The sequence below is a fragment of the Pseudophryne corroboree genome, chromosome 1, assembly GCF_028390025.1.
Source record: "Pseudophryne corroboree isolate aPseCor3 chromosome 1, aPseCor3.hap2, whole genome shotgun sequence".
In the NCBI taxonomy this organism is placed as follows: Eukaryota; Metazoa; Chordata; class Amphibia; order Anura; family Myobatrachidae; genus Pseudophryne; species Pseudophryne corroboree.
In genome coordinates this window covers 779096045-779123645 of record NC_086444.1, presented here as the reverse complement: position 1 = coordinate 779123645, position 27601 = coordinate 779096045, and the positions used below count along the sequence as shown (strand labels likewise).

Below are 27601 nucleotides of genomic sequence, written 5' to 3'. Positions count from 1 at the left end.
TTTCACTCTCAACACTGAAAGTTTTGACAGGCAGATAAAACCTGATCATCTTTCTTTATCATTTACAGAACCCTTTGTAACTGAACAGAAATGTCAACTGCTGGAAAGGTACGTTTCACATTCACTGGGTTTAACTAAATACAATTATCTAGATGAATAAGACGTGTAAGGAAATGTTGCAGTTACAATACTGCTAAAACTATTTAACATGTATAATTTAAATAAACAATATGTAGATATAGACATCACATCTTTATTTGTGTTACATGTACATTATTTTATTAACCATATGTTTCTGGGTAATTATCTAGATGAGTAAGATGTGTAAGGAAATGCTGCAGTTTCAATACTGCTAAAACTATTTAACATGTATAATTTAAATAAACAATATGTAGATATAGACATCACATCTTAATTTGTGCTACATGTAGTTTTTTATTAACCATATGTTTCTGGGTTTTCAATGAGCTTTCATTTATGTACTGTCTGAAATGAGCATCCAAATATACACCAACATCCAGTAGACAATGTTTTGCTGATACAGATTGCACAACTACAGATTCAGACAGAGAACACCTTGGGCAATGGTTACTAAATATTGCGTTCCTTGTATTTATTAAGAATTCAGTTTAGTTTAATTTTGTTTTAATGTTATATAGATATTTCAAAAGTTAATCAAATATAAAATAATGATACAGCTAATTATAAATGCACAATTTATTTTAGAAGACGTACAGTCTATAGTTTGGAAACTAGATATTCAATATGATCAAAATATAGACTTTGTAATCTGTGAAATGAAATGTGAATAAAACAGAGTAGTTGTGACTATATATTATTACTGTACGTTTTGATGTTCATCTCTTTTATTTTACTATCTGTAAATACATTTTATTAAAAGTCTACAGCTGTCTACATACATTGGATATAAAAGTAATAACTGCAGGTTATAAAATATAGACAAGTGAAAAAAAGAGATGCATATTAAGAAATCAATGCATACAATACAGCTAAATGACCTATGAATTAGGTAAAACTACATTTAATGAGAATATGAAATTAACTTTTGTTTACATATTTTTGTTATATATTCATTTGATATAAGAGGATGCAACAGCCTTAAGGCATATATGATATGTTGCATGGCATTTATTTGTTATACAGGTATAGATGTAACTGATTAATATCTATATAACAATTACACAGTACAATGTTCAATACATAAATCTGTATGTTACTTGCTGTAATCTCTGTGGATGTTACAATATACATATTTCATACTAATTAGATGACATTACAGATGTAATTATTTTTTATTTCCCTTTGTATAAATATATGTAGATATAAAGGATTCATTATGTAAGACTTTATTACTTTGACATGTGCAGCGAAAGCACAATATGTACGGAAAACAAAAACATAAATAAATAATTTTGTGAACTTGTAAAAGGGAATAAAAAGGATGAAATTATTTACTATTACTGTAGTTCCTACTACATAATATATTAACTCTCAACTCCAGGTTCTCAGAGCCCAGTAACAACACATACACATACAGTATTAAACAGCAGTATTTTTCAAGAATTAATACTTTAGTTACACTATTAAACAATTTGATCACAAATGAATTACTGAATGATCCAGACCGACTTAAGCAGAGCCGGACTGCCCATCTGGCACATCTGGCATATGCCAGAAGGTCCGATGATATGGTGTGTAGGGCTGGTCATAGAGAGAGCTGGGAAACAGCGCAGCTTCCGGCTCTCCATTTTGCTTTCTGTTTTAAAGCATGCCCCTGTGAGCAGTGTCCCCTCTTCTGAACTACCCACTTAAAAGAAATTTGGGGACGTACCATAAGTCCACGCCCCCATGACTTGTGGCACAACCCCTTGCACGTGCTCACCCCTTTCACATGCGCACACAGAAATGCCAGCGCTGAAAAGCGTCCCAAGTCCGTCCCTGGAATTGAATGTCATAAACTAGTGTCTGCGTGTTCCAACACAGATTTACTGGCCTCATATGCAGGCAGGAGGTGGCCATTCTGAGTAAGCAAAGACGCAGCTGCTTTACATAATCTTCCATCTCTGAATCAGGCCCAGAAATGTGTACACATTAGACAACATCATTGATACATTACAATGAAGTAAATTAATTTATGCCATTGTCTGTGCAACGTGTTTGTGCACATGATCATATGATTATGTACTGTTCCACAACAAAGTTTATATTCTAAGTTACCTGATAAATATAGTATTGGCTCCTAATATAATTTTAAAATAATAATTACTAGTGTTTTTTTTAATAAAATGCTCAATCTGTGATTTGCGCCCCTGCTATGCCATATGAATGTGAACATTATATAAGTGTGAATATTTTATTATTGCCTACTGTATTATAAACTGGAATTAGTACCCAGCCATTACAAGTCATACATCCACTCCAGAGCAACTGGGTGGATACCTTCAATATCACACACATGTTACTGTCATGGTATCATTCATAGATATTTTAAACCATTGCTTTAACTCCATCCAGCAAGTCCCAACAGCCCCGCTCCCTCTTCCAATGTAATATGTCTCCTCCAAGTTTCCCGCTATCTACCTCCCCCCCCACCCCCACCCCATACGTCTCTTCTCCTACCTGCACAGCTCAGCCGCCACCACCCCTTGTGCCCTGCTATGGAGCTGGCACATTTGATATGTGTGCAGCGACTGGAGGGCTTTCAATGTGAATGCCCTAACTTCACTAGTACATACACAGTATCTGGATCCCAATACAATAAAGTAGTAATTTGCTAACTGCACTCATTGACTACTTCGCTGAGGAGGCAGGATACCATGTGACATCTCAAGATGTGTAAATATTATAAAATCACTCTAACTTCAAGATATATCGCATTGATATGACGCAATCTGGTTTGTAATTTACTGTGACCCACTTCAGTATCTTTATGAATACTGTAGATCCCAGAGTTCTGTCCTTCTGTTCCCTAACACTGCAAGATGTCAATCAAACTACAGATATCCAAGAAGCACACAGGAAACACAGTGCTACTATCCGAGCACCAGTCCGGCAATGAAAATGAAGGGACAGGGATTTTTTTTCTTTAAATAACAAAAAAGTAAACAATCTATGAAACATTGTAACATAGGGGTTTATTCAGGTTTGTCAGCAAACCAAAAAAGTAAGCAATTGGACAAAACTATGCTTTACTGCAGGTGGGGCAGATATAACATATGCAGCGAGAGATTTGTGGGTGTGTGTTCAAACTGAAATCTAAATTGTAGTGTAGAAATTAAGCAGCCTGTATTTACATGCACAGAAACAATATAATCCACCCAAATCTAACTCTCTGCACGTGTTACATCTGCCTCACCTGCAGTGCACCATGCTTTTGCCCAATTGCTAACTTTTTTGTTTTGCTAACAAACCTAAATAAGGCCCTTGTGGCGGTGGTTAAATTCTTAGTTGTGAATATTACTAAGGATTCGTCCTGGATTGTTCATACCCAGGGGTTAGTCAAGAAGTCCCAGCAGCATCTTTTTGTAGTTTTTTGAAGGAAAATGTATGCCTCAGGACTGTGTAGGGATATTTTTGTGAATTTTTATTCTTGAGTTGTTGAAAGTGTTTTAACTTATGGGATTGTTGCGTGGTTTTGTAACTGCCCGGCAGCCGAGCTCAAGTCTCTTGAAAGGTTTGTCAAGTCAGCTGGTAACATGACTGGTTTGCACCTACCTAGTGTGCAGGAGATACTGTATATGAAAAAAGGCTTTTCAACAAAGTGCAAAGCATACTAGGAGACTTGTCCCACCCGAACAGTGAAGTGTTTGCTATGCTGCCAACAAACGATGCAGATCTATTTTTTTTCGCACTAGTTGATTAAAATGTAGTTTCTGCCCAACATCATTAAACTTGTTAAATTTTACTGACTGTCCTTGTTGAAGTTTTAGGGTGATAATGCTTTCATTATGCTTTTTATGACTTTGCTGATTGCACATGTAATTCATTTAATTGACTGTTCTTGTTAATTAAAATAAAGTTGAATAAAGTTGAATTGGATGTATGCCTCTACTTACTGCAGAGCTCGCATAGACTTCAGACCTCCACCAGCTATTCCCAAAAACTGCTAAAGCCAAAGCATCACTATTCAAATATTCTTTCTAACCTAAAAATTACTGGTAGTCCAGATTCCAAGCAGAGAAATGTACGAGCAAGGTATAGAGTGAACATTACTGTTTCATACTACTGCCACAATAATACACCATTGCAAGTTTAAGGACCTTGCACTACAAGCTGTAGAACATGAATATTTTGAGAAATATTATCTAACCAGTTTTTTTTTTACTGTACAATAACTCCAGATAGTGAATTGTGTATGTTTGTTTGTAAAATAAAATACTGATATCATCTATAGCAGCAGTGGCCAACCAGTGGCCTATTAACCAGTGGAATTCTATAGCAATTCTGTGTACCAGTAAAATGTAGGAATAAAACGCAGTATTTTCAATCTTAAGCAAACTGCTATTGGCCCACAAATTGGTCAGCTTGGTTTATGTAATAACATGCAAATCAGAAAAATGGCATGTTAAAATATGTTTTTATTTTGACTCTTCTATAGCCAAACTGATAGTAATTTTTTTTTTCATATTATTGCCCAAATTTATCAAGTCTTGGAGAGTGATAAATTCCACTGTGATAAAGTACCAACCAATCATCTCCTAACTGCCATGTTACAGGCTGTGTTTGAAAAATGACAGTTAGAGTAGGAGCTGGTTGGCTGGTACTTTATCACCATGAAATGTATCACTCTCCAGGGCTTGATAAATTGGGGCCTTCTAGTAATAAATCCTTATAGTGTAAGTTCTGAATATGTGAAGTGTATGTCATTCTTACCCGAAATGTTTACAAAGCTTGTAGAGCACGGTGAGAACAGCCAACACACATTTATCATATCAAATAGCTGCATGAAATAAAACCAATTTACCACACATGCAGAAACAAGAAACCTTTTTTACAGTGTGCAGTCTTGTGCCAGTTTTACTGTTAGAGCAGGCATGAAAACAAGGACTTGGAAAATAGGGAGGAGCCACAAAGCTTTACTTTGTTATGGATATCTCTGGCAGGCACCCTGCCACTAGCTGAGGTCAATTCAGGATACAGTGAGAACAGAAGAGATATGCATACTTCAGTCCTTCATGTACAACAGCAAGGGGAAACTTCTGCAATGTAGAATTCTGTAGTTTTAGAGGGAGATGTATCAAAGCTTGGAGAGAGATAAAGTAGAGATAAAGTACCAGCCAGGTAGCTGCTAACTGTTCATTTACGGGCTATGTTTTAAAAATGACAGGAGCTGACTGGTTGGTACTTTATCTCTCAACACTTTATCTATCTTCACTATTTGATAAATCTCCCCCTTATACCTTTCTTTTCAGGCAGAAAAGGTGTAAACTCCAAAGTGGCCTAGCTTCTGACTGTCCCTCAGTTTCCCAGCAGCCTCAAGGTTTAAAAATGTGGTGCTAGATGCATCATCGCTTGGAGAGTGATAAAATGGTGAGATAAAAAGTGCCGACCAATCAGCGCTTAACTGTCATTACAGCCTGTAACATGGCAGTTAGGAACTTTTTCTCTCCATTTTATCACTCTCCAAGTGTTGATGCATCTAGCCTTTGTACTTTAAAGGTCCTGCCCCTGACATCATCCCATCATTCTGGTTTATCTAACTGATTACCAGTACATTAACACATGATGTTTTTCATACTAGTTTTCCACACCGTTTAAATTAACAATGAACACTAATTAATAATTTGTTTTAGTGGGAATTGCTGAATTTCTCTGTTATGATGCGTCAAATGGGGTGGTCTTCAGTATGCCGCTTGCCGGGATCCCGACCGCCAGCATGCCGACACATATTCACCCTCTTGGGGGTCCACGACCCCCCTGGAGGGAGAATAAATAGCGTGCCCACAGCATGGCGAGCGCAGCGAGCCTACAAGGGGCTCATTAGCGCTCACCCAGCTGTCGATATGCCAGCGGTCGGGATCCCGGCCGCTGATCACTCATACTACATCCGTCAAATGTATTGTATTCATTTCTTAATTACGTTTTAGACCTGTATGGATTTTCCAGTAGTTATCTGTCAAAATAATATGATTAACCTCATACTTTTAAGGGCAATGTCCCCTCATTACTGTATATTGATTACAAACATGAATACATTTACATACTTTGTTTCAGGTTATCAAGTGCAGGGCTGCAGTTGCCTATGAAAGCAAAAAGCCATTTGTCATTGAGCAAATAGATGTTGCTCCACCCAAAGCCAATGAAATCCGCATAAAGGTAACCTATTATTATTACCCTCATTATTATATTCATTTACTTACTAAAATACTGTATAAACACTTTTTTATTGGACGTTTGTATGTTTATGGGGTCTATTCATCAGCACTTAATTTCTACAAAAGTAGGTGAAAATGACTATTCATGAAATAGTAGAGACACAAAGAAAACTCTCTTTTTGGGGGCACTCTTATTCACAAATGGCAGCATATAAATCTCAACCACAATCTCTGTGGTATGTTGCCACTATAATAACACTGTTTCACCTATGTATCCATATCCTAAATCAAGTGCAATGTAGATGATTGACCCTTGGTAAAAATATTGTTATAATATTGTAACAAAGTCCACTGTGTACAGTTACATATAGTATTGCTATTAGCCTATTATTCCATCCTCATAACATACAAAAACTGGAACTAGACAAAAATAAGTGTAATAGAATCTGAATAGAATGATATTGTACACCGCTACTTCTCACCTTCAGACTACCACTGATTGAAACATCGCTCACTGGCCATTCGATGTTTCAATCATTGGTATAGCAATACTATATGTAACTGTACACAGCGGACATTGCAGTTGATTTAGGATATGGATACATAGGTGAAACATTGTTATTATAGTGGCAATATTCCACAGAGATTATGGTTGAGATTTATATGCTGCCATTTGTGAAGTTCAAAAGATGCTTGTAGTTTAATACTATTTGTGCCTGGAGACCTGAATATATATATAGAACTTTCTAAAGAGACATCGATCAAATGGGTTACACAAAGGCATAACAATTCTTGATTATTCTAATTATATTGTTTTGTTCATCAATTAATATTGGAACAAGTGTCTTTGAGAACTAGAAATACAATAACATCGGTGTTATTTATATTGTATTTACAGGGTTGTATAGAATATAATGTCCTAATGTTATAGGCGATAATTTATGCTTTTCATATATGTTAAATGTGCGTTTGTGTTCATGTGAGTCCATACATAAAAGTTAAGTTTTAAGATTTAATATTTAATAAGAGTGCCCCAAAAAAGAGAGTTTTCCTAGTGTCTCTACTATTTCATATTTTGTCCAAACTCTTGGGAGTACCACTGGCATTATGATGAGTTTTTCTGTCCTTTGTATGAAATGATAAGACTAGCATTTAGACTCAATATCTAAGAATATATTTTATATTTATTATTCTGATATATAATTATTTTGTCACTTGCTAACTTGGTGACCATACCAGTGCGCCTACCTCTTCTTCTGTTTTTGCGAAAATGACTATTCATCAACTACGTAATGCAGAAGAAATCACTGATACTGCTTGGTCACAATTCTGCCCTGACAATTTCCACAGCACTCGAATACCATTGCAAGCTGCCGTTTATCTGACAGCTTGTGCAGCAGAGGGATCTATTCAGATCCTTCCCTCTGTCCTCATACATCCAACAGTTAACTTATCCCCTCCAGGTTCTATGACACCAACACAGCAGTCCTCTTGTGCAGATAGCAGCAGCAGTGGGGGCTGTTACAATCTGGGCATTACAGCGATGAATACAATCTCAGGAGTCTTGTGGGCTGCAGGTCTCACATGGGGTCGAGGGTTACAATCTTTATTCAGCCACGCATAGCCATTTCTATAATGGATGCAGTGTGTGTAGTGCACACGGCCTCCTAGTCCCAAGGGGGAGGGCCAACACCACCCCACACCACCCCACCCCACCCCACACCACCCGCACACACTGCACTCATATAGTATACTTACCTCTCCGCAGTTCCGCGGCAGCCCCCCTGAAATGCGGGCACAAATCACTTGGATATTGGCCATTTCCGAGTGATTTTCACATGTGCACTGGAGATGTCCCCGGGAACAAGGCACGGGCGACTGTTCCCCAAGACCAGCGCATGCGCAGTAGACTCTACTAGCTGCCAGAGAGGAGGCAGTGGTTCACGCAAGGAGGGTTTCTGAGTCCCAGAAACCCCCCTGATCGGCCAAATTATTTACAGAGATGGAGACAACTGTGTCTCTGTCTCACTACAAACCGCGACCACATACGTGATCACAGCTGCTGCAGGGAGTTCTTGTTGGCAGAGCTCTCTGCATAGAGCAGCACTGTCAGATGAGCCACCGCATGCCCGCTCACCAAAGATGTCAGCTGCCACAGTCATTGCTATTGGGTTCAGGCACTGCAGCGGCCAGCCGTGCCCTGCTGTATGGTGATGCGGGTGTGACTCACAGGTCAGGCACGCTACGTCGCCTGCCAGCTCGCCCGCCCAGCAAGTCCTGCTTCATTGGGGTTGGGGCCAGGCTCTGCTAAGATGCTGGGAGGGAATGCTCTGTGCTGCTCCTCACTGCTCTGATACTGACTGAGATGGAAACCTGAGCTGTACACTGAGGTTGGAGCCAGTGTTTTTATTTTTTATTTTTATTTGATTGAAGTAGGGGGCCAGTTATGGAATTATTGTTGTGTGTGTTTACAATGTGTGGAAAAACGATGTGGGCACAGTGTATGGAATTACTGTGGGGGGATGGAGGTACAATGTGTGGCATTACTATGTGGGCACAGTGTGTGGCATTACTATGTGGGTACAGTGTGTGGTGTTTGTATGAGGAGTTAAGATGTGTGGAATTACGATGTGGGCACAGTGTGTAGAATTACTGTATGGGGAGGGTGTACAATGTGTGGCATTACTATGTGGGCATAGTGTGTGGCATTACCTGTACTATGGGGGGTTACAATGTGTGGAATTACTATGTGGGCACAGTGTGTGGAATTACTGTGGGGGAGGGGTGTACAATGTTTGGCTTTACTTTAGGGGACAGTGTGCGGTGTATTTACTGTGGGGGACAGTGTGTGGAATTACTATTACTATGTTTTATTACAGTGGGGGTGAATGTATTGGTTTTATTTCTGTTGATATATTTGATTAAAAAAACAAACATACAAATTTCAAAAGGTTAAAAATCACTGGCATAGACTGTCCAGAGGACCTGGCTTTCTCCTCTCAGCCTGGCCTCGGGTACAGTATGTGTGTACAGTATGTTAGTGGTGTGTTTTGTGCATGTGTAATGTATACGTGTGTGTGTGTGTGTGTGTGTGTGTGTGTGAGAGAGAGAGAGAGAGACACATATACAAAATAGATATATATTTTTTATATACACACACGATATAGATATATATATAGATATATAGATATATATATATATATATATATATATATATTCCAATACACAGAGGTACTCCCGGACTTCAAAGTTAGTGAAACAATGTGGTGATTTAATTCAACGTTTCGGGGTACTGCCCCCCATCATCAGGACACACACACACATCAACCAGTGTACAACATAAAGTGCTTAAATACATACACTTACAGGTCTCCAGATCGTTCTGCAGCCTCCCAGTGTGCGCTCCCGGCGTCCGCACCTCACCTCCGGTCCCGAGTGTGACGTCGCCCCGGAAGTGACGTCCACCGGGTCACAACACCAATGCTGCCCAGGTTGCCATGGTGATACAGCTGGAATCGCTGCATCACCATGTGACCTGTGAATACATAATATCACAATAGCAACAACACAATAATAATGATACAGTGCAGTGTTGATCAGTCTTAGTGTAAAACATGTGCAAATACAATAAAACATAAGATAATATTTGACACTTTGTAAACAATTAACTCAGAGGCTGTATATCGCCATCTAGTGACTGTGCTTCAAATATTTAAAAAATTGAAGAAAGGTTTAAAAAGAAACATATTGCCACTTTTTATAAAAGACTTATAGGGATCTGGTATTCCACCATGGTATTCCACCATGCACATATAAATATTAGGGCATTGACCATACCATACCATATTGGTGTTCCACCGTGTGCTCTTAATTAATGCATCAAAAATAACCATTTTGCTATAAAAATATCTTTTTTATAAAAAAGAATGCTAGCTCTCAAAATCGGTGCTTTTCTGTGCTTCTACTGAATATCAATAATCTTCCTCCAATTACTTAATTAAACCTATACTTCTAGTGACACATATTCATAAAAAGAATCCCTATGTGGGCAAATATTTATACTTAGCTGGAAACATTGTTCCTGTTAAGACCTCCATTCCACGGAGTCAGGTCTAGACATGGGGTATTGTAGTAATTCATCAAACAGAAAAATGGAACCTAGTATCCGACCCAGCTTCCAGTCCCTGATATGGTCAATGCCCTAATATTTATATGTGCATGGTGGAATACCAGATCCCTATAAGTCTTTTTTATAAAAGACTTATAGGGATCTGGTATTCCACCATGCACATATAAATATTAGGGCATTGACCATACCAGGGACTGGAAGCTGGGTCGGATACTAGGTTCCATTTTTCTGTTTGATGAATTACTACAATACCCCATGTCTAGACCTGACTCCGTGGAATGGAGGTCTTAACAGGAACAATGTTTCCAGCTAAGTATAAATATTTGCCCACATAGGGATTCTTTTTATGAATATGTGTCACTAGAAGTATAGGTTTAATTAAGTAATTGGAGGAAGATTATTGATATTCAGTAGAAGCACACAAAAGCACTGATTTTGAGAGCTAGCATTCTTTTTTATAAAAAATATATTTTTATAGCAAAATGGTTATTTTTGATGCATTAATTAAGAGCACACGGTGAAACACCAATATATAGTGTGGCAATATGTTTCTTTTTAAACCTTTCTTCAATGTTTTAAATATTTGAAGCACAGTCACTAGATGGCGATATATAGCATCTGAGTTTATTGTTTACAAAGCATCAAATATTATCTTATGTTTTATTGTATTTGCACATGTTTTACACTAAGACTGATCAACACTGCACTGTATCATTATTATTGTGTTGTTGTTATTGTGATATTATGTATTCACAGGTCACATGGTGATGCGGCGATTCCAGCGGCATCACCATGGCAACCTGGGCAGTAGAGCCGGCCCTAACCAATATGATGCCCTAGGCAAGATTTTGGCTGGTGCCCCCTAGCACCACTGCTGGTTCTGCCTCTGACCTTGCACCTCTTTCCCAGCACCATCACCCCTCACCCATAGCAGTCCTTGTACCCCCTATATTTTAAATAGGAACAGTTCGCACATTTGACACACAGCCCAAAAAGGGGCATCTTCTTGCTGAGAAGGGGCATGGCCACACAATAGTAACCCCAATTCCAATTACGCCACACAGTACTGCAACTTTATTCATATTTTATATTGCGATAGTGTCCATAATTCATATTACATCCCACAGTAGTATCACTTTACCTTATAAACGTTACTCCTCACAGTAGAGCCCCTTATTCACATTACATCACACTAAACTGCTCCTTATTCCCATTACACCACACCTTATTGCTCTGTATTTATATTAGATGACACAGTAGTGCCCTTTCTATATGCAACACCACATAGTAGAGCACCTTATACACATAATGCCACACATTAGTAATGCATTTATACACAATTCCACACAGTAATGCCCCTTACACATATGAGACACATTAATGTCCTTATAAACATAATGCACCTTACACATTATGACAACCTTTATTAATGTCCTTTTACACATAATGTCCCTTACACATATGCCGCATATTATTAATGCCCTTATACACATAATGACACACATAGTGCCCCCTACACATTTGCTGCACATTATTAGTGCCCCTATACACATAATGACACACATACAGTAGTACCCTGTTACACATATGCCGCACATTATTAATGCCCTTATACACATAATGACACACATAGTGGCCCTTTACACATATGTTGCACATTATTAATGCATTTTTACATGACACACATAATGCTCCTTACACATATTCCAAACACTACTGCAAAACCAACACACTCACATGCACACAGCACTCACACTTCCACTAACACTGTGACCTCTGCCTCTGCTTGGATACAGATGTGTCCTCACAAATCTTGCATCAATGCTAACGCCGGGCACTTTTTTTTTATGAAAATGCATCTTATTTGCATTGCTATGTGGCTAGGATGCACAAGCAGCTTCTGCTGATTAAACTGATATGCAGCATGCCTTTATACTGTGTGAGACTGTGGCTGTATCTGCATATGAAATGCTACATACAGAATATAGGCATGTTGCATATTATTTTAATCAGCAGAAGCTGCTGATGCCCCTAGGCATATCAAATGCCCTAGGCAATTGCCTAGTTTGCCTATGCCTATGACCGGCTCTGCTGGGCAGCACTGGTGTTGTGACCCGGTGGACGTCACTTCCGGGGCGACATCACACTCGGGACCGGAAGTGAGGCGCGGACGCTGGGAGCACACACTGGGAGGCTACAGAACGATCTGGAGATCTGTAAGTGCATGTATTTAAGCACTTTATGTTGTACACTAGTTGATATGTGTGTGTCCTGATGACGGGGGGCAGTACCCCGAAACGTTTAATTTAATTACCGCATTGTTTCACTAACTTTGAAGTCCGGGAGTGCCTCTGTGTATTGGAATATATATTAAGGGGTCTATTGGCCCAGTGACAGCACCCTGGCAAGTTATTTGAAAGCTATCCAAGGAGTGCTGGCTTGTGGAGGTTGTTTTTTATATATATATATATATATATATATATATATATATATATATATGTAATATGCTCCTGTAGCTGCCCGGCAATCCTGCAACTGATAACAAAATGCCCTGGTGCCCTGATTCAAGCATGTGTAACTCCAAATCGGTATCCGGCACTCAGGGACAAATGACCACGCAAATAACAGCAAGTAACTTCAAAATTTCAGGGTATTTAGCCCCTTTATCAAGACTTGATAAAGGGGCTAAATACCCCGAAACATTGAAGTTACTTGCTGTTATTTGCATGGTCATTTGTCCCAGAGTGCCGGATACAGATTTGGAGTTTTATATATAAATATATATATATATATACATATATATATCCTCCTACGGAACCCCACTTCCCCCCCAGTAAATCCTGCGTTTGCCCCTGGGAGGGGACGCAATGGAGGCTGCATGCGGGTACCCTCCTTTCTTAAAACGCCCCTGAGGGAGGTGTCTGCAGCTCTGGAGGGGAGTTAAACTCTTTATACAGCTCCGGGTACAGTCTCAGGTGGAGGGGAGATGCAGCTCAGGTTGGGGGGAGGGGAGTTAGTTTTTATACAGCCACGTCATACTTGCCTACTTTTCAAAAAGCATTTCAGGGAGATTGTGAAAGTAAAGGGCCCTACACACCTCGCGACCCGCCGCCGAGCTGCCCGACAGCCGATACGGCAGACGGGTGACCCGCTGGTGGGGGGGGGGGTGAGGTGACAGGGAGAGTGTAGTTTCTTCACTCCCCCCATCACCCGACTCCATAGCACTGCATGCTAATATGGATGATATTGCCCATATTGGCCTGCATGTTTAAACGAGCCGGCACCAGCGATGAACGAGCGCGGGGCCACACATCATTCATCGTTGGTGCCTACACTCTGACCGATATGAACGGTATCTCGTTCATTATTGAAAGAGATTATTCATATCTTTCACTGGTATCGAGCAGTGTGTAGGGCCCATTACACCTATTAGCGTGGACGTGTACTGCTACATCAGATAGGCGCACCATAAAAATGACTTATGTCCAAATGTAAATGAGCCCCAAAGTTAGTAAGATCTACTTGATGATGAGAAGACACTGATATTTTTAAGGATATATTTGTGTATTGTGTTTTACAAGAGGTTCCATATACTATAAATGGCCAGGAGAAACCTTATTTAAAATGCATGTAGCCATAGGGATCATTGTGCCAAATAACCAATGCTGGGGAATGGCACTGATGTTCCCACTTGAATGTATATAGCACTGATTTATTTTTCCCCCCAAGAATGTAACAGCTACATAATGGGGTTAAGGTGCAATCAGGGAGATTGATGGACTATTCAGGGAGTGAGGGAGATTGCTACTATTTCAGGGAGTCTCCTGCAGAATGCTGGAGGGTAGGCAACTATGAGTCATGTGTGCTGTCTCAGATGGCAGGGGGGGGGGGGGGACACAGTTCTGCAGCTCTGGGGATATTACAGTCTTCATATAGACATAGGTACAGTCTCAGGGGGTGGGGGGAGGCTGCAGCTCTGGGAGAGGGGGAGTTACAGTAATTATACAGCTATGGGTACAGTCTCAGCCAGCGACAGCTATGGGGGATTACAGTCTTTATACATCAGAGGGTATAGTCTCAGGTGGTGGGGAGGGGGGATGCAGCTTTGAGAGGGGGTAGATTACAGTCTATTTAATCTAATACAGTTGAATACAATGCACAATGCTGACTCCGCAGAAAGAGCAGCTTTCCGGAAGTGCTACTTTGTTAGTAGGCATGATGAGCAAGCTCAGAACATAATTATCACTTGGGATAATTATTTATTATTTATTTATTAGCAGTTTCTTATATAGCGCAGCATGTTCTGTTGCGCTTTACAATTAGAACAACAGTTATAGAACAAAACTGGGCAAAGACAGACAGACATAGAGGTAGGAAGGCCCTGCTCGCAAGCTTACAATCTATAGGGAAATAGGCATTGATACACAAGGATAGATGCTACCTGTTACATAATGGTTCCCCAGATTGCTAGGTTCTTAATGGGTTGTATGATATGATCACCCAGCAATGTTGGAAGACAAAATGTGAGTTTATGTGGACTGTACAGAGGGGATGTAACTTGATAGGGAGGCATTGAACGTTATGTGTGTGGGTCAGGAATTTGGTAGGCTTGTCTAAAGAGATGAGTTTTCAGGGGACGTTTAAAGGTTTGGAGACTAGTGGAGAGTCTTATTGTGCGTGGGAGGGCATTCCACAGAGTGGGTGAAGCCCGGGTAAAGTCCTGTAATTTTGAGTGCGAACAGTTAATACATGTGGATGAGAGACGCAGATCTTGTGCAGAGCGGAGAGGTCTGGTAGGGAGATATTTTGAGATGAGTGAGGAGATGTATGATGGTGCAGTTTGGTTAATAGCCTTCCCTCATGTCCTCATGTACAGGCCCCTAACACAGAAGTTTTGAAAAGTTACAGAAAAGTGCCAGATTGCATGTGTATTTAATTTCATTTAATTTGAATGCACCAACAATTATACATAGTTATTTACACTTTGATATTAATGTTTGTTGTTGCATTTCTGACAGCCTGTCAAGTTCAACTGACTATAAATATATAGGAGAACACAATATATAAATACACACACACACACTTAGGGGCTGATTCTGACTTGGGAGCACATAACTTTATTCTAGGACATACAAAATACATTGGGTGCAATATTTATTTATTTATATATATTTTTTTTGCATGCAGGGTACATACTGGCTGCCTTTACATGTAGCCCCCAAATATTTTATTTTTACACTTCTCTCTCAAATCAGATCTATATTAATTTGGACATTTTCAAAATTACCTACTTGCAGCAAAATCTGTTTTGTTTTTTGTTTTTTTAGCTTTGCTCCAAACACTGAATAGGCCTCTTAGTGTTAAGGTGACCACCATTACCATGAATCTAGGTAATCTTACATCATACTGTACTTTTGAAAAAAGGTTCTAATGTTAATAGAACCAAATATATTTTGATTAAATATGTATTTTTATTTATTTGTCAATGTGTTTATTACTAGATTTATGCCAGTGGAATCTGTCACACTGATGACCATGCTTTGGGAGGTGGAATGGCTGGCATAAAATTTCCCATTATTTTGGGACATGAAGGAGCTGGAATTATTGAGAGTGTTGGAGAAGGAGTGACAAAATTTCATCCAGGTAATATTAAGAATTATTTAAATGTAAATAAGGCAGAAAATACTGTAACAGTAAGGTAAATTTGCAAAGGGGGGAATCAATTCACCACGGTCAGCAGCTATGATCAGATTTTTTTTTAGGGCCCTCATCCAGTTGTTAAAAAAAAATCCCCAAAAAAATAGCCATTTTCGCCAAGCTGCAGGAGAAAACACATAAATCCATGAATTTTAATCTATGTGTTTTTGCCCAAAAATGTATACTTTTCTGCGCACAAAAAAACAGGGGCTAATTGAATAGCCTGAAATAAAATCACAGAAAATGTAAAAATAAAATGTGAGAAACTTGGGACTAATTGAATTCCCCCCTCAGTCTTTTAACACAAATCTTGACCAAAAAGCTCCCCACGCACTTTAAAATTCTGCCATTTGCATAGATGGACCAATTGCATATATGTAGTTTTCTTTGTATGGACTGAAAAAATGGATTTCAGAGTTTACTGTCATGGTAGGACATGAACACTGAGATTGAGGTGTACATTGATTACGAATCTCACCCATGTTTGATTGATATCAAACATAAGTAGGATCGATTCGACTTGGGTGCTTTTTAACAAGTAAAACACAGGAATTGACTATGCTCCTATGTTTTACTGAATCATGTTTTTCGATGGTGTATGTGGATGTGTTTGGCTGCTGTGTTTGCCAGCAGCCAAACACTCCCATACATGAAGCCTACACAGATCTGTGAGATCTATGTAGGCTTCCCTGTTTAAAAGTGTAAGAAATTGTTAAAAAATTGGGGTAAAAAAACTGCGCGGGCTCCCCACCCAAGCATAACCAGCCCCCGGCTCTTTGAGACAGTCCTGGTTTTAAAAATAAACTGAAAGAAAGCATGCGGTCCCCCTTATTTAAAGAATAAGCATCAGGCGTAAAAAGGACGTAGGGGTACCCGTATTTTTGAAAGCAGAGGTGGGCTCCACTAGTCAAGGAGGTAATGCCTCTGTCCTCTGTATTTGCCCCAAATATTTTCTCCGATGCCTACGTTTTTCATTATGTCTGTTGTCTGATAAATATTTGTATAATTTAGTTATTTATTAACAGTTATTTAGTTTCTTATATAGTGCAGCAAATTCCATTGCACTTTACAATTGGATGTTTCTGGTCTTCAATCTGTATTTGCCACATGTCTCTTTTCTACAACCTGTGTTATCCCCTTTATATCTCGTTTCCCACCTGTATTTGTTTGACTTCCTTCTCTGCCATCTGTAAACAGTATGTCCTGATGTTCTGAATGTTTCTAGTATGCTCTCTGTGTTAGTTGTATGTCAGAAGGTTACCTCTACTTGTTTCCAGATGTCTTTTGTCTTACCCCTGCATGCATCTGATTCCCTTGTCTACCACCTGTATTCCCACTACTCTTATACAGTATGCATTGTCTTTACCTATAATACCTTCCTACTTCCTGTATTTACTGTACCTTATGAATTGTGTCCACTACAATACAAAGAATAGGTTGTCATTCAATTAATTGTGTGGACAACTCCCTGCTCTCTGTGTTTAGCCCTGGCTAGTAGCCCAGGTCTGAATAAAACACCATGTACAGTATGAGGAATTAGCCTCATTGGGGGGAATTCAATTGTTTGAAAAGTCGGTTGGGTGTCTATTTTTTCCTCTCCATTAGATAGGAAAAAACAGACACCCAACTGACTTTTCAAACAATTAAATACCCCCCATTGTTTGTAGAGTATGCAGTGAGAATGTCTCTTCTCACAATTTCAACATCCACAATGCTGACAGCAAAATGTTCATTTTGACTGTGTCAACATGGTTAAAATGCCGACATTTTCATAATGCCGACACCTGCAAAATGTTGTCATATTACTAACATCTCCATTAGGGTTAGGGTTATCATTAGGGTTAATGTTAGGGTTAGTGCTACCATATGGTTTGAAGTTACTATTAAGTCTTATCATTATGGTTAGGGTTACTATTAGGGCTAGGAACAGAATAACAATAAAAAGGCTATGTCAACAATTCAATTATGTATAACACAGAAGAGAAGGATAGAGACTGTCTTTTATTGTGGGACACTCTTATTCAATTGTTAATACTTAACTCAGTGGTTTCCAATCTTTTTTGAATCACGGCGCCCTAGAATATCAGAATTTTTTTCACGGCACCCCTAGGCCAAAAATTTCTTATATAGAAATTTATAAATAAATATTACATTAAGTAGATCGCATTTATATGTCATCCTTAGGGTCAGTTGTGTGGTGAGGGACAAGATTTGCTTCTGTTTGGCCACATATTTTATGACTGGCAGCCACCAGCACTGGTTTTGCCTATTATATTGACCATGAATAATTTGAATTGGTCCTGGACCAGCAACCCAGGGCACCCCTGCACGTGTCCCGAGGCACCCCTGGGAGCCACGGCACACAGTTTGGGAACCTCTGACTTAACTTTTAATTCATTTGTTAAAATACAGTACATAAAATGGAGAAACATCATACAAATACAGAAGGTAGCTCACAAAATATTGGTCATCTAGATGAAGTTGCCTCATGGACATAAGTATATGGTGTATTTTGTGAAAAAGCACAGTAATGAACAGGCAACCTGTGCTAGTTTTCTAGGAGAGATATTCCCGATCAGCGCAGTAAAAAACTGATAGTTTAGGCTGAACCTTATGGACACTGTGAAAAAGCATAAATGCTGCACACTCATATATCATTCAGTACTGGTAACCCGTACTGTGTAGTTACAAAATATAATGTAAAATAGCACAGTGTAAAAACCAGAGTGTTCCACAGAATTATTATTCACATTACTGACAGCAGCATTATAGGCATATACAGAAATATAAAGAAATTTAACAGTAAGATTTTGTTAGGTAAATATTAAAATGTATAAATATGCACCAAGAGTAATGCCACATGAATTCAAACAGGAATAGTTTATCCTACTGTATATTAGAGATAGACAGCAGGTAACAATAGATTAGTACAGTAAATGGGATGTGGTTACATTGCCGGCAGTCGAGATCGCGGCGGTCAGGATACCGATGCCGAAATCCCGACCACTGAAAATGCAGACAGCGGAATCCCAGCTAACAGGGGCTATTGCCACTCGTGATTGTCCACAACACCCTTAGAGTGTGAATAGAACCTGTGGTGAGCGCAACGAGCCACCGTGCCCGCAGCATGGCAAGCACAGCGAGGCCGCCCCCCTGCCTGCACCCTGGCGTCTGGGATCCCGGCTGCTGGCAAACCAAACCTAATGCCATTGAAAAGTTAATCCCATTTGTTTGTGTGTTTCAGATTGCTGCTGTCTGTTGTGTGCTACACACTATACTGCAGATGAGCAAGTCCTATTAGCACCCTGGGATAAATAGTGTAAGCATCTGCTTTTACCATATGGTCCCATTAAGTCTCACTCTCTCAGTATAAGTATACACTGGGCCAAAGTGAGATATAACTCTACCCAGACTGTGGATTATACTGTACATTTATCTATCAATTCATCTCACTATACGAAGATTTTAATGTTGTCTTTCACTGGTGCTTGGGTTTCCATTTTCCCTTTTTCCCTGTTATATCAACCTAACATCCATGTCGGCGTTGTGACTATGTTGACATGTCCTATGCTGAAATTAAGACTTTGTTAAAATTCTAATGTTGACATACTGTAATGAATATCAATATTGTGAATGTCTACAAGTATAACACATCTATGTAAAGCTACATTTACAACCCCCCTACAATCAATGATTTGCAAAACAATTATTATCAGCTTGGGAATATACATGTTCATAAATTAAAAGGGATACTGTAACTTTAAGTAAGTGCCTACAGTGAAAATTAGAGGCATTGTTGCATGTAGTTTTTAATTTGTTTATTGCCAAAGATGATCACATTATCATGAGTCTCTACACCTGCATATTTGTTCTTCTTTAGGAGATCACGTCATCCCATTGTGTAGTCCAATGTGCATGAAGTGTAAAGCCTGTCTGCATGAAGGCAGCAACTTCTGTGAACAAAATGAGTAAGGATTTTTTTTTTTACTCGTTGTGTCTTATGCATGATTTTATCTAGTGTCCTGTGACAAATCTGGGGTAATTAGCTGAGTTCGCTATGATATACTGCCCAGGGTTGTAACTAGGTGTGTGCCGATGGTGCCTTGCCCACAGCGCAACTGCACTGAAGGCAGACCATCAGGCAGCACACCCCACACGTACGGTCATTCTATGTAGTGAGGGAGTCTTGAAATGTACGCTGTCTGCGGCGTCTGTGTCCATCCGCTGCCTCTGTCAGGGATGGGGAGTGGTGGTGCAGGTGCCATGTGTTACAGTGGCCGTTGTGCGGTAATTCTGCCTGTCAGCCCCGCCGCTGTCTCTGACATGTAGAGGGAGTGGGAGCACTGTTTCAGGCGCCTGCTCCCGTATATGAGCCGCTGTTGCCTGTACTGATGCTGCCAGGGAGACTCGAAGCCTCAGCTATATGTACTGTAAATGAGTGTCTGCGCCTGAGAGTTCTTGATGCCGCATCGCTGTGACAGGTGGGGACGGACACACACACACCGCTGTGACAGGTGTGGACACACACACCTGCCTTATGTGTAAAAATGGGGACTCTGCCTGCCTTATGTGTAAAAAGGGAGACTCTACCTGCCGTACTGTGTAAAAGGGGGACTCTGCCTGCTGCAATGTGTACAATGGGACTCTACCTGCCTTACTGTGTAAAAGGGAGCTATGTAGCCATGTCCCTTCGCCATGAAGCCATGCCCCTATATTTTTGGCATGCGCCTATGGCTACATTGGCACGGTTTTATATTTGGTGTGTGTGTGTGTGTGTGTGGGTGTGTGTGTGTGTGGGAGGCGCCGATGCTATTTGTGGCACACAGTGCTAAAATGTCTAGTTACGGCACTGATACTGCCACCCGGGGTGCCGAACGTCAGAATCCCATCATCGGCATACCGAGCGGTAGAATTCCAGCAGGGGGGCAAGCGCAATGAAGCTCCTTGCGGGACCGATGGCAATCTACACTTGCCACAGGTTCTATTTTCCCTCTATGGGTGTTGTGTACACCCATAGAGGGGGAATCACCTACCTCACTGGTATACTGTCAGCAGTATGGTGCCCCTGTCGGGATTCCGGCATCTGTATTATGACAGCTGGGATCCTGATGAACAGTATGCTAACCGCATACCATTTACCTTGGTATAGGGCTTAGTGGTGCACTCTTTTGTGTGCTTTAAACAGGGTCACACACAGCTTTTCAGGTCAATCAAACAAAAGGAGATTTACTGTCAGCATAAATTATATCAAAAATGACAAACAACCTAGCCATCATTCAGGGCACTAAAACTTCTTCGCCCCTCTCTACAGTGGTGAGCTAGTCTGCATCACAAAGGCTCACATGAAGTCTTAGTCCTGTTTTTCACAGGTAAATCAACTCCTGGCCTTCTCAAAGTCCTCCCTGCCTCTTGAAGGTTTAGATAGAGCCTCTTGGCCATCTCAGACTCAAGACCCACAGGTTTGGCTTCTTCTCAGCAACATAAGCACAGTCACAGAGATTTGTGGTCTTCCATGCCTCCTGCAGGTTATAGACACTGAAATACTGGGCTCTTTGACTGCCACCACAGCCTGACTGGATTTCATAACCCCACTTGGGCTGGATTTATACTTGTCTGCTATCAGTGCCACCTGGACTAATTTCAGCAGTCGGTAGTCGTGGTCAAACCTCCTTTTTCTTTCCTGTGTGAGCAAATCCCTTCTGCCCCACACAGAATCCATGACTCACTACTGCCACCTATGCTTATATTGCCAGAACCCCATTAATTTAAGTCTCACCACAAAGCATTACCACAAAGCATGACTGCTGGACACAACCCTGAGCCAATGTTTCCCTAGGAATTAATATAGCCTATGCCCAGTCTCTGTGTCTTATAGATAAATGTTTATACTAGAAAATAAGTTTTAAAATGTATCTGCACATAAGGATCTCTGTTCGTTGAGCTGCGACTGAAACATGATCAGCTGAGCTGTGCAGTCAGCTGAGATGTCAACCAGGATGTTCACTGCAGCTCAGCTGACCACACAGCTCACCTGATGCAGAAGAAGACCACCGATCAGAGATCCCTGTTTGCAGGTTACGTATTTTTATTTACTGAATTTCTATTATAAACATTTATAATCTTTCTGCATGCATGTCCTATCAGGGAGGCAGGTACGTGACCGGCGGTCAGGAGACCTCCAGTCACAATACCAACTTCGGAATCCCACCCCTTTACAGTCCCGACAGTCGGCATGCCGACTAACAGGGACTATTCCCACTCGTGGGTGTCCATAACACCCACAGAGTGGGATTATAACCTGTGGCGAGCGCTTTGATTTCCGCTCACCCCCACCCCCGCTGAGCATCTGCAAGCCAGGATTCCATATCGGAATGTTGACCAGCAGTCTCCTGACCACTGGTCACGCATACCCAACCCGTCCTATCAGACACAGGCGGAATGATTCATCTCCACACTCTGCACTGCCTTGCTGGGCATGTGCCAGTGTGCCCCAGCAAATGAAGACTTTCGCTATTGTGAAAGCCTCATGCAGACACACCTCCGGAACAGAGCTTTTTCACAAGCTCCTGCCCTGGCATCTTAATTATGATAAAGCCTTGTGATAATATCTAATATCACAGTACAATACAAATCTATTCTAAAATATGAAGTCAATTCATAAAGGAAAAAAATCCACTGGCCTTGTGTATTAAGTAGTCGCTTCTCAATAGTTTGTAATTTACATTTTTGATGCTTACATTTTTACAAGCTGAAGACAATAGGTTTATTGTAATCAAATTAAAAGCACATAAATAGTGTTCTTCTTACAGTGTTGGAAAAAATTGTGGACTCATGCTTGACAAAACCAGTCGATTTTCTATCAATGGGAAACTGATCCACAACTTCATGTCTTCAAGCACATTTACTGAATTCACTGTTGTTGATGCATTTGCATGTGTTAAGATTGACAAGGCTGCCCCTTTGGATGAAGTGTGCCTGATTGGCTGTGGATTTTCCACTGGTTATGGGTCAGTCATCAACATTGCAAAAGTAAGTCTGGTCATACATTATTTCATCATTTTATAGTGGGTAAATTCTGTCTAACTTCACTTCTGTATACAGAAATATAAAAGTCACTATTCTGCAAGTTGTGGGAATTATAAAATAATGTAGGATGGCTGTCATGTCTCGGACATACATAGTGAGAGCCACACCTTTCAATGGCTCCCACAGCTGGCAATGGAGACATGTCAGCAAAGAGGAGAATGTGCCACAAGGTAACTGTAATGGGACAGGACCAGGAACTAAGGACAGACTGGGCCTAGAATGGGCGGACCCCGAATTATCATGAGATGGGTCCAAGCTACTAGTACATTGATATTTAAAAAAACAGCTAATTGTGTTTAAATTATTTATATTTGACCTGCATTTATATATCAAACCACAATAAAAAAAACTCAATAGTCTCCAATGTATAATTGATAGAAGAGTGATACAATAAGTCCCATTTGAAAATGAACTTAATTCTAATAGTTTCTATATTTAGAAATCATTGATAGTTTTATTCCATTATTTCAGTGAATATATCACAATAGAATGTAATCCTCCAATATGCCTAGAAGTGCAATGAACTAGTTTCCTTTTTTTCTAGGTAACACCACACAGCAGTTGTGTGGTTTTTGGATTGGGAGGAATTGGCATGTCAGCTGTCATAGCCTGCAAAGTGTCTGGTGCTTCAAGGATTATTGGAGTAGACATCAACCCATCCAAGTTCCCTAAAGCTAAAGAGCTGGGATGTACGGAATGTTTGAACCCAAATGACTTTAAAGAACCCATTCATGAGGTTATTACGAAAATGACAAATGGAGGAGCTGACTTTGGATTTGAATGCATTGGAAAAGTTGATGTGATGGTAAGAAAAACATATAAATATGTACACTTGCATTTTACATTTACACACAATGATCTGACAATACTTTGTGCCTACGCTAAGTACTAAATGCTTTTTGAAGATTAATACATGTGTTTCCACAATTTTTCTAACATTTACCATACAGTTTTCTTTTAGTAACATTTGTTGTACAATCTTAATATGAGCATTGTTATGTAGGAATGCTATATATTTTTGTCTTTTGATAGTTCTAAGGTGCAATGAGGAGTACAGCCTCGTCTTCATAATAATGTTCTGTGCATCAGTTTGCAATCTCTTCGTAGGCTCTTGACTATAAACAACTTGCACTTTTTTTGTTCCATTAGGCATCCATGATTCAGTCAACCAATTATTCCTATGGAGTTGCCACTATAATTGGGGTTCCCAATTCAACTGATAGACTTTGCTTAGATGTGATGTGGCTTCTAACTGGACGCACAATCCAATCAGGCTTTTTGGGAGGTACAGTATGCAAATTAGTTATTATATTTTGTTCCTCGACACTCATCACTTACAGTACTTTCACAGATCTCGAAAGGATACACAAACCAATGTCTCCATACTTTAAGGATGCTTGTCTCATACCTTAGTTAACATTTTTTTAAGCATCTTATCAGTATTGTGAATGATATATAATTAAGCTGCTAGTAACGTGATTTATGATTCATCCCAGTATGTATGTTATCTAACCAAAAATACATTTTTTATTTTTTATTTTTTTTGCAATAACAGGTACAAATTGTGATTAGGAGGGCCATTCTGAGTTGGACGCTAGCTGCCGTTGTTCGCTGCATAGCGATCAGTGAAAAAAATGGCTAATCTGTGCATGCGTATGCACCGCAATGCACACGCGCGTCGTACGGGTACGAGGTCTATTGTAGTTTTGCACTGGTTCTAGCGATGATTCTAATCGCACAGCCGAAAGCAAGGAGATTGACAGAAAGAGGGCGTTTATGGGTGTCAACTGACCGTTTTCTGGGAGTGTTTGGAAAAATGCAGGCGTGGTCGGGCATTTGCTGGGCGGGTATCTGATGTCATAACCGAGTCACTCATCGCAGCAATCATCGCACAGAATAAGTAACTACAGGGCTGGTCTTGTTTTGCACAAAATGTTTTTGCACGCACTCTGCTGCACAGGCGTTCGCACTTCTGCAAAGCAAAAATACACTCCCCTGTGAGCGGCGACTATGCATTTGCATGACTGCTTAAACCTGCTAGCAAGCGATCAACTCGGAATGACCCCCCCATATACTGTACTGTACTCCTGATCACTCATTAAGTTACTGCCGGGGGGTGGCTATAGAATGTGTGTTCCTTTAGTCACTTCAGATGTTACAGCAACATTCTGTACAGTATAAAACCTAATGATGCTTTGAACACTACTGAATGATATGTTTTAAATAATGAGTTACACATCCCCATATTTTTGTACATACCTGTATCTGTCTAAAATGTATTATAAAGAAAAAAATCCTCTATTTTTTGTTCTGTTTTGTAGATTATAAGGCACCTCTGGACTTCCCTTGTTTGGTACAGGAAAACATGGTTGGAAAATTTAACCTTAATGATATCGTGTCATACAGGCTCCCATTAGAAAAGATAAATGAGGGATTTGATCAAATGAAAAATGGAAAAACGTAAGCAGTGTGATTGAAATTACATTTCCCATTGGGATAAATTGTTAAATGTCTAATGATCTGAATTAGATTCAGTTTTGAATTGAAGACTCTATTTTTATAGTCTTTACCACTAAGATCAATAATTCACAGTGTTACTTAATTAGTCATGTATAAGTGCTGGGAATACTTATATTTCACACTTTACACTGTGTTTAAACAATACCTCTCTTATCTGCTTCATCTTTGTTGTTGTCTGCCATCTTAGTTTCCTCATCCAACACTGACATTGCCCTCTCTCTACCCAGAGTAGTTTTAAAAATATAATTGACAAGTATAATTATCACATCTGTGCCAAATCCCTTATTTCATTAAAAAGTTACTCGTCAGATATATTCAGAATCCTGTTACGTTACAGAACAATATAGAGCTGTGGGAGAACTTACTTTTTTATCATTCAAAAAAATAATAACATCAAATATTGACTCTTTCTGTGTCAAGATACATAATTGTAAATCATGGCCCAGACCTATATTTGCATATTTTGCATTGCAAATCCCTTTACTTCCTCATATATCTCTTGTCCTAGCCACACCATTTGCTGTATGTTAATCATATAGAAATACTACAATATGGAAATACTATAGATAATAATAAACTCACATCATAGCTTTGTAGGGCAATAAATATTGCTACATTTCAAAACTTTAAAAATGTGACTACTATACTGTAGTTTTGCAAGCTCTCTCCAAGTTCTGTTGTAAATTGTTGCAGATAGGTGGGAACAGAATTTATAGACAGGGAACATGGACAGCCATTTTTAATCTTACATAGGCTCATAACGTTACATAATGATTCCCGCGCTAAAATTGCACTTATGTGTAAGATGGGCCCAAAATAAAAGCAAATGCTGCATTTAGTTTTATTGTCTGATCTCAAGTACAGCTGCAGTCAGGCTCATCTATGCCGCATTGCATACCCACGGGCATACGCATCTCAGCGTTCGCTCCATAGTGCGCGTGTTTGCACATATTCATGGGCACTATTGCCACGCCTTTGCTGCCGCAATGCATACGCATCACGGCAACGATGAGCGTGGCTACATCTGTATATAGATGAAGTTAGTAACTGTTTAACTGCTGTATTTCTTAGTGGATCAGAATACCATAAAAATGTAGATAAGTCGTATAGTCTACTTTTTCATGGTTAGTCTTGAATATGTTTAAATTATTAAAAATCTATAGTCAAAACAAAACTCCTATCAAAAAAACATACAAAGATAATGCTTTATTACTCCCCCCCCCCCTGCTTGTAATGTTCAAAAAGAAATCAACAGCCATCAGTTCTTCTCTACAGTATGACACAATTTAATAAGATCATTTTAGAATGAACTATCCTCTGACTTACTTTTAAACCTTTTTTTATTTTCCCACAGTATCCGTACAGTTCTGGTAATCGCGCAACAGAAATCACCTGACAAGGAATGCTAATCACCTGTCAACAATGACAGTCTTCCTTCATTTGAATGTAACACATGCACCAACTGGCAGTTTTCTTAAATTTCTTAGGGTTGGCTTTGTAGTTTCTGTCCTAGCTTTTGGTGATTGCTCTATCAAATAATCATAAATACAGTACTTTGTTTTTAAATATACTTTCAATGACCTACAAGATAATAAAATATATTATTTTGCTTTAAATGCAATGCTTACTGTATGTTTATTGAATTACATATATTTAGCATTTTGTTAGTGTAGGCAGACAAATCAGAGCTAGATTAAGACTACATGGGGCCATAGGCAAGACACTAGCTAAGAGACCCCATGTTTTGGTTTTGGTAAATCATAATTGATTTTTGCTTTTGCCAAAACCGCCCTACCATGTTTTGGTTTTGAATCTGTATTTTTCTTTTTAAATG

At 39.6% G+C, this 27601-nt stretch overlaps 1 protein-coding gene across 1 annotated transcript; it reads left to right on the top strand.

Moving 5' to 3' along the window:
* Window positions 1–27383, top strand: LOC134910169 (alcohol dehydrogenase 1-like). The gene is made up of 9 exons (XM_063917899.1): window positions 1–108; window positions 6235–6336; window positions 15966–16107; window positions 20042–20129; window positions 22971–23190; window positions 23792–24052; window positions 24397–24532; window positions 25569–25707; window positions 27122–27383. Exons 1-9 carry the CDS (start codon window positions 91–93, stop codon window positions 27174–27176), a joined length of 1161 nt encoding a protein of 386 aa, XP_063773969.1. The 5' UTR covers window positions 1–90; the 3' UTR covers window positions 27177–27383.
* The last annotated feature ends 218 nt before the right edge of the window (window positions 27384–27601 follow it).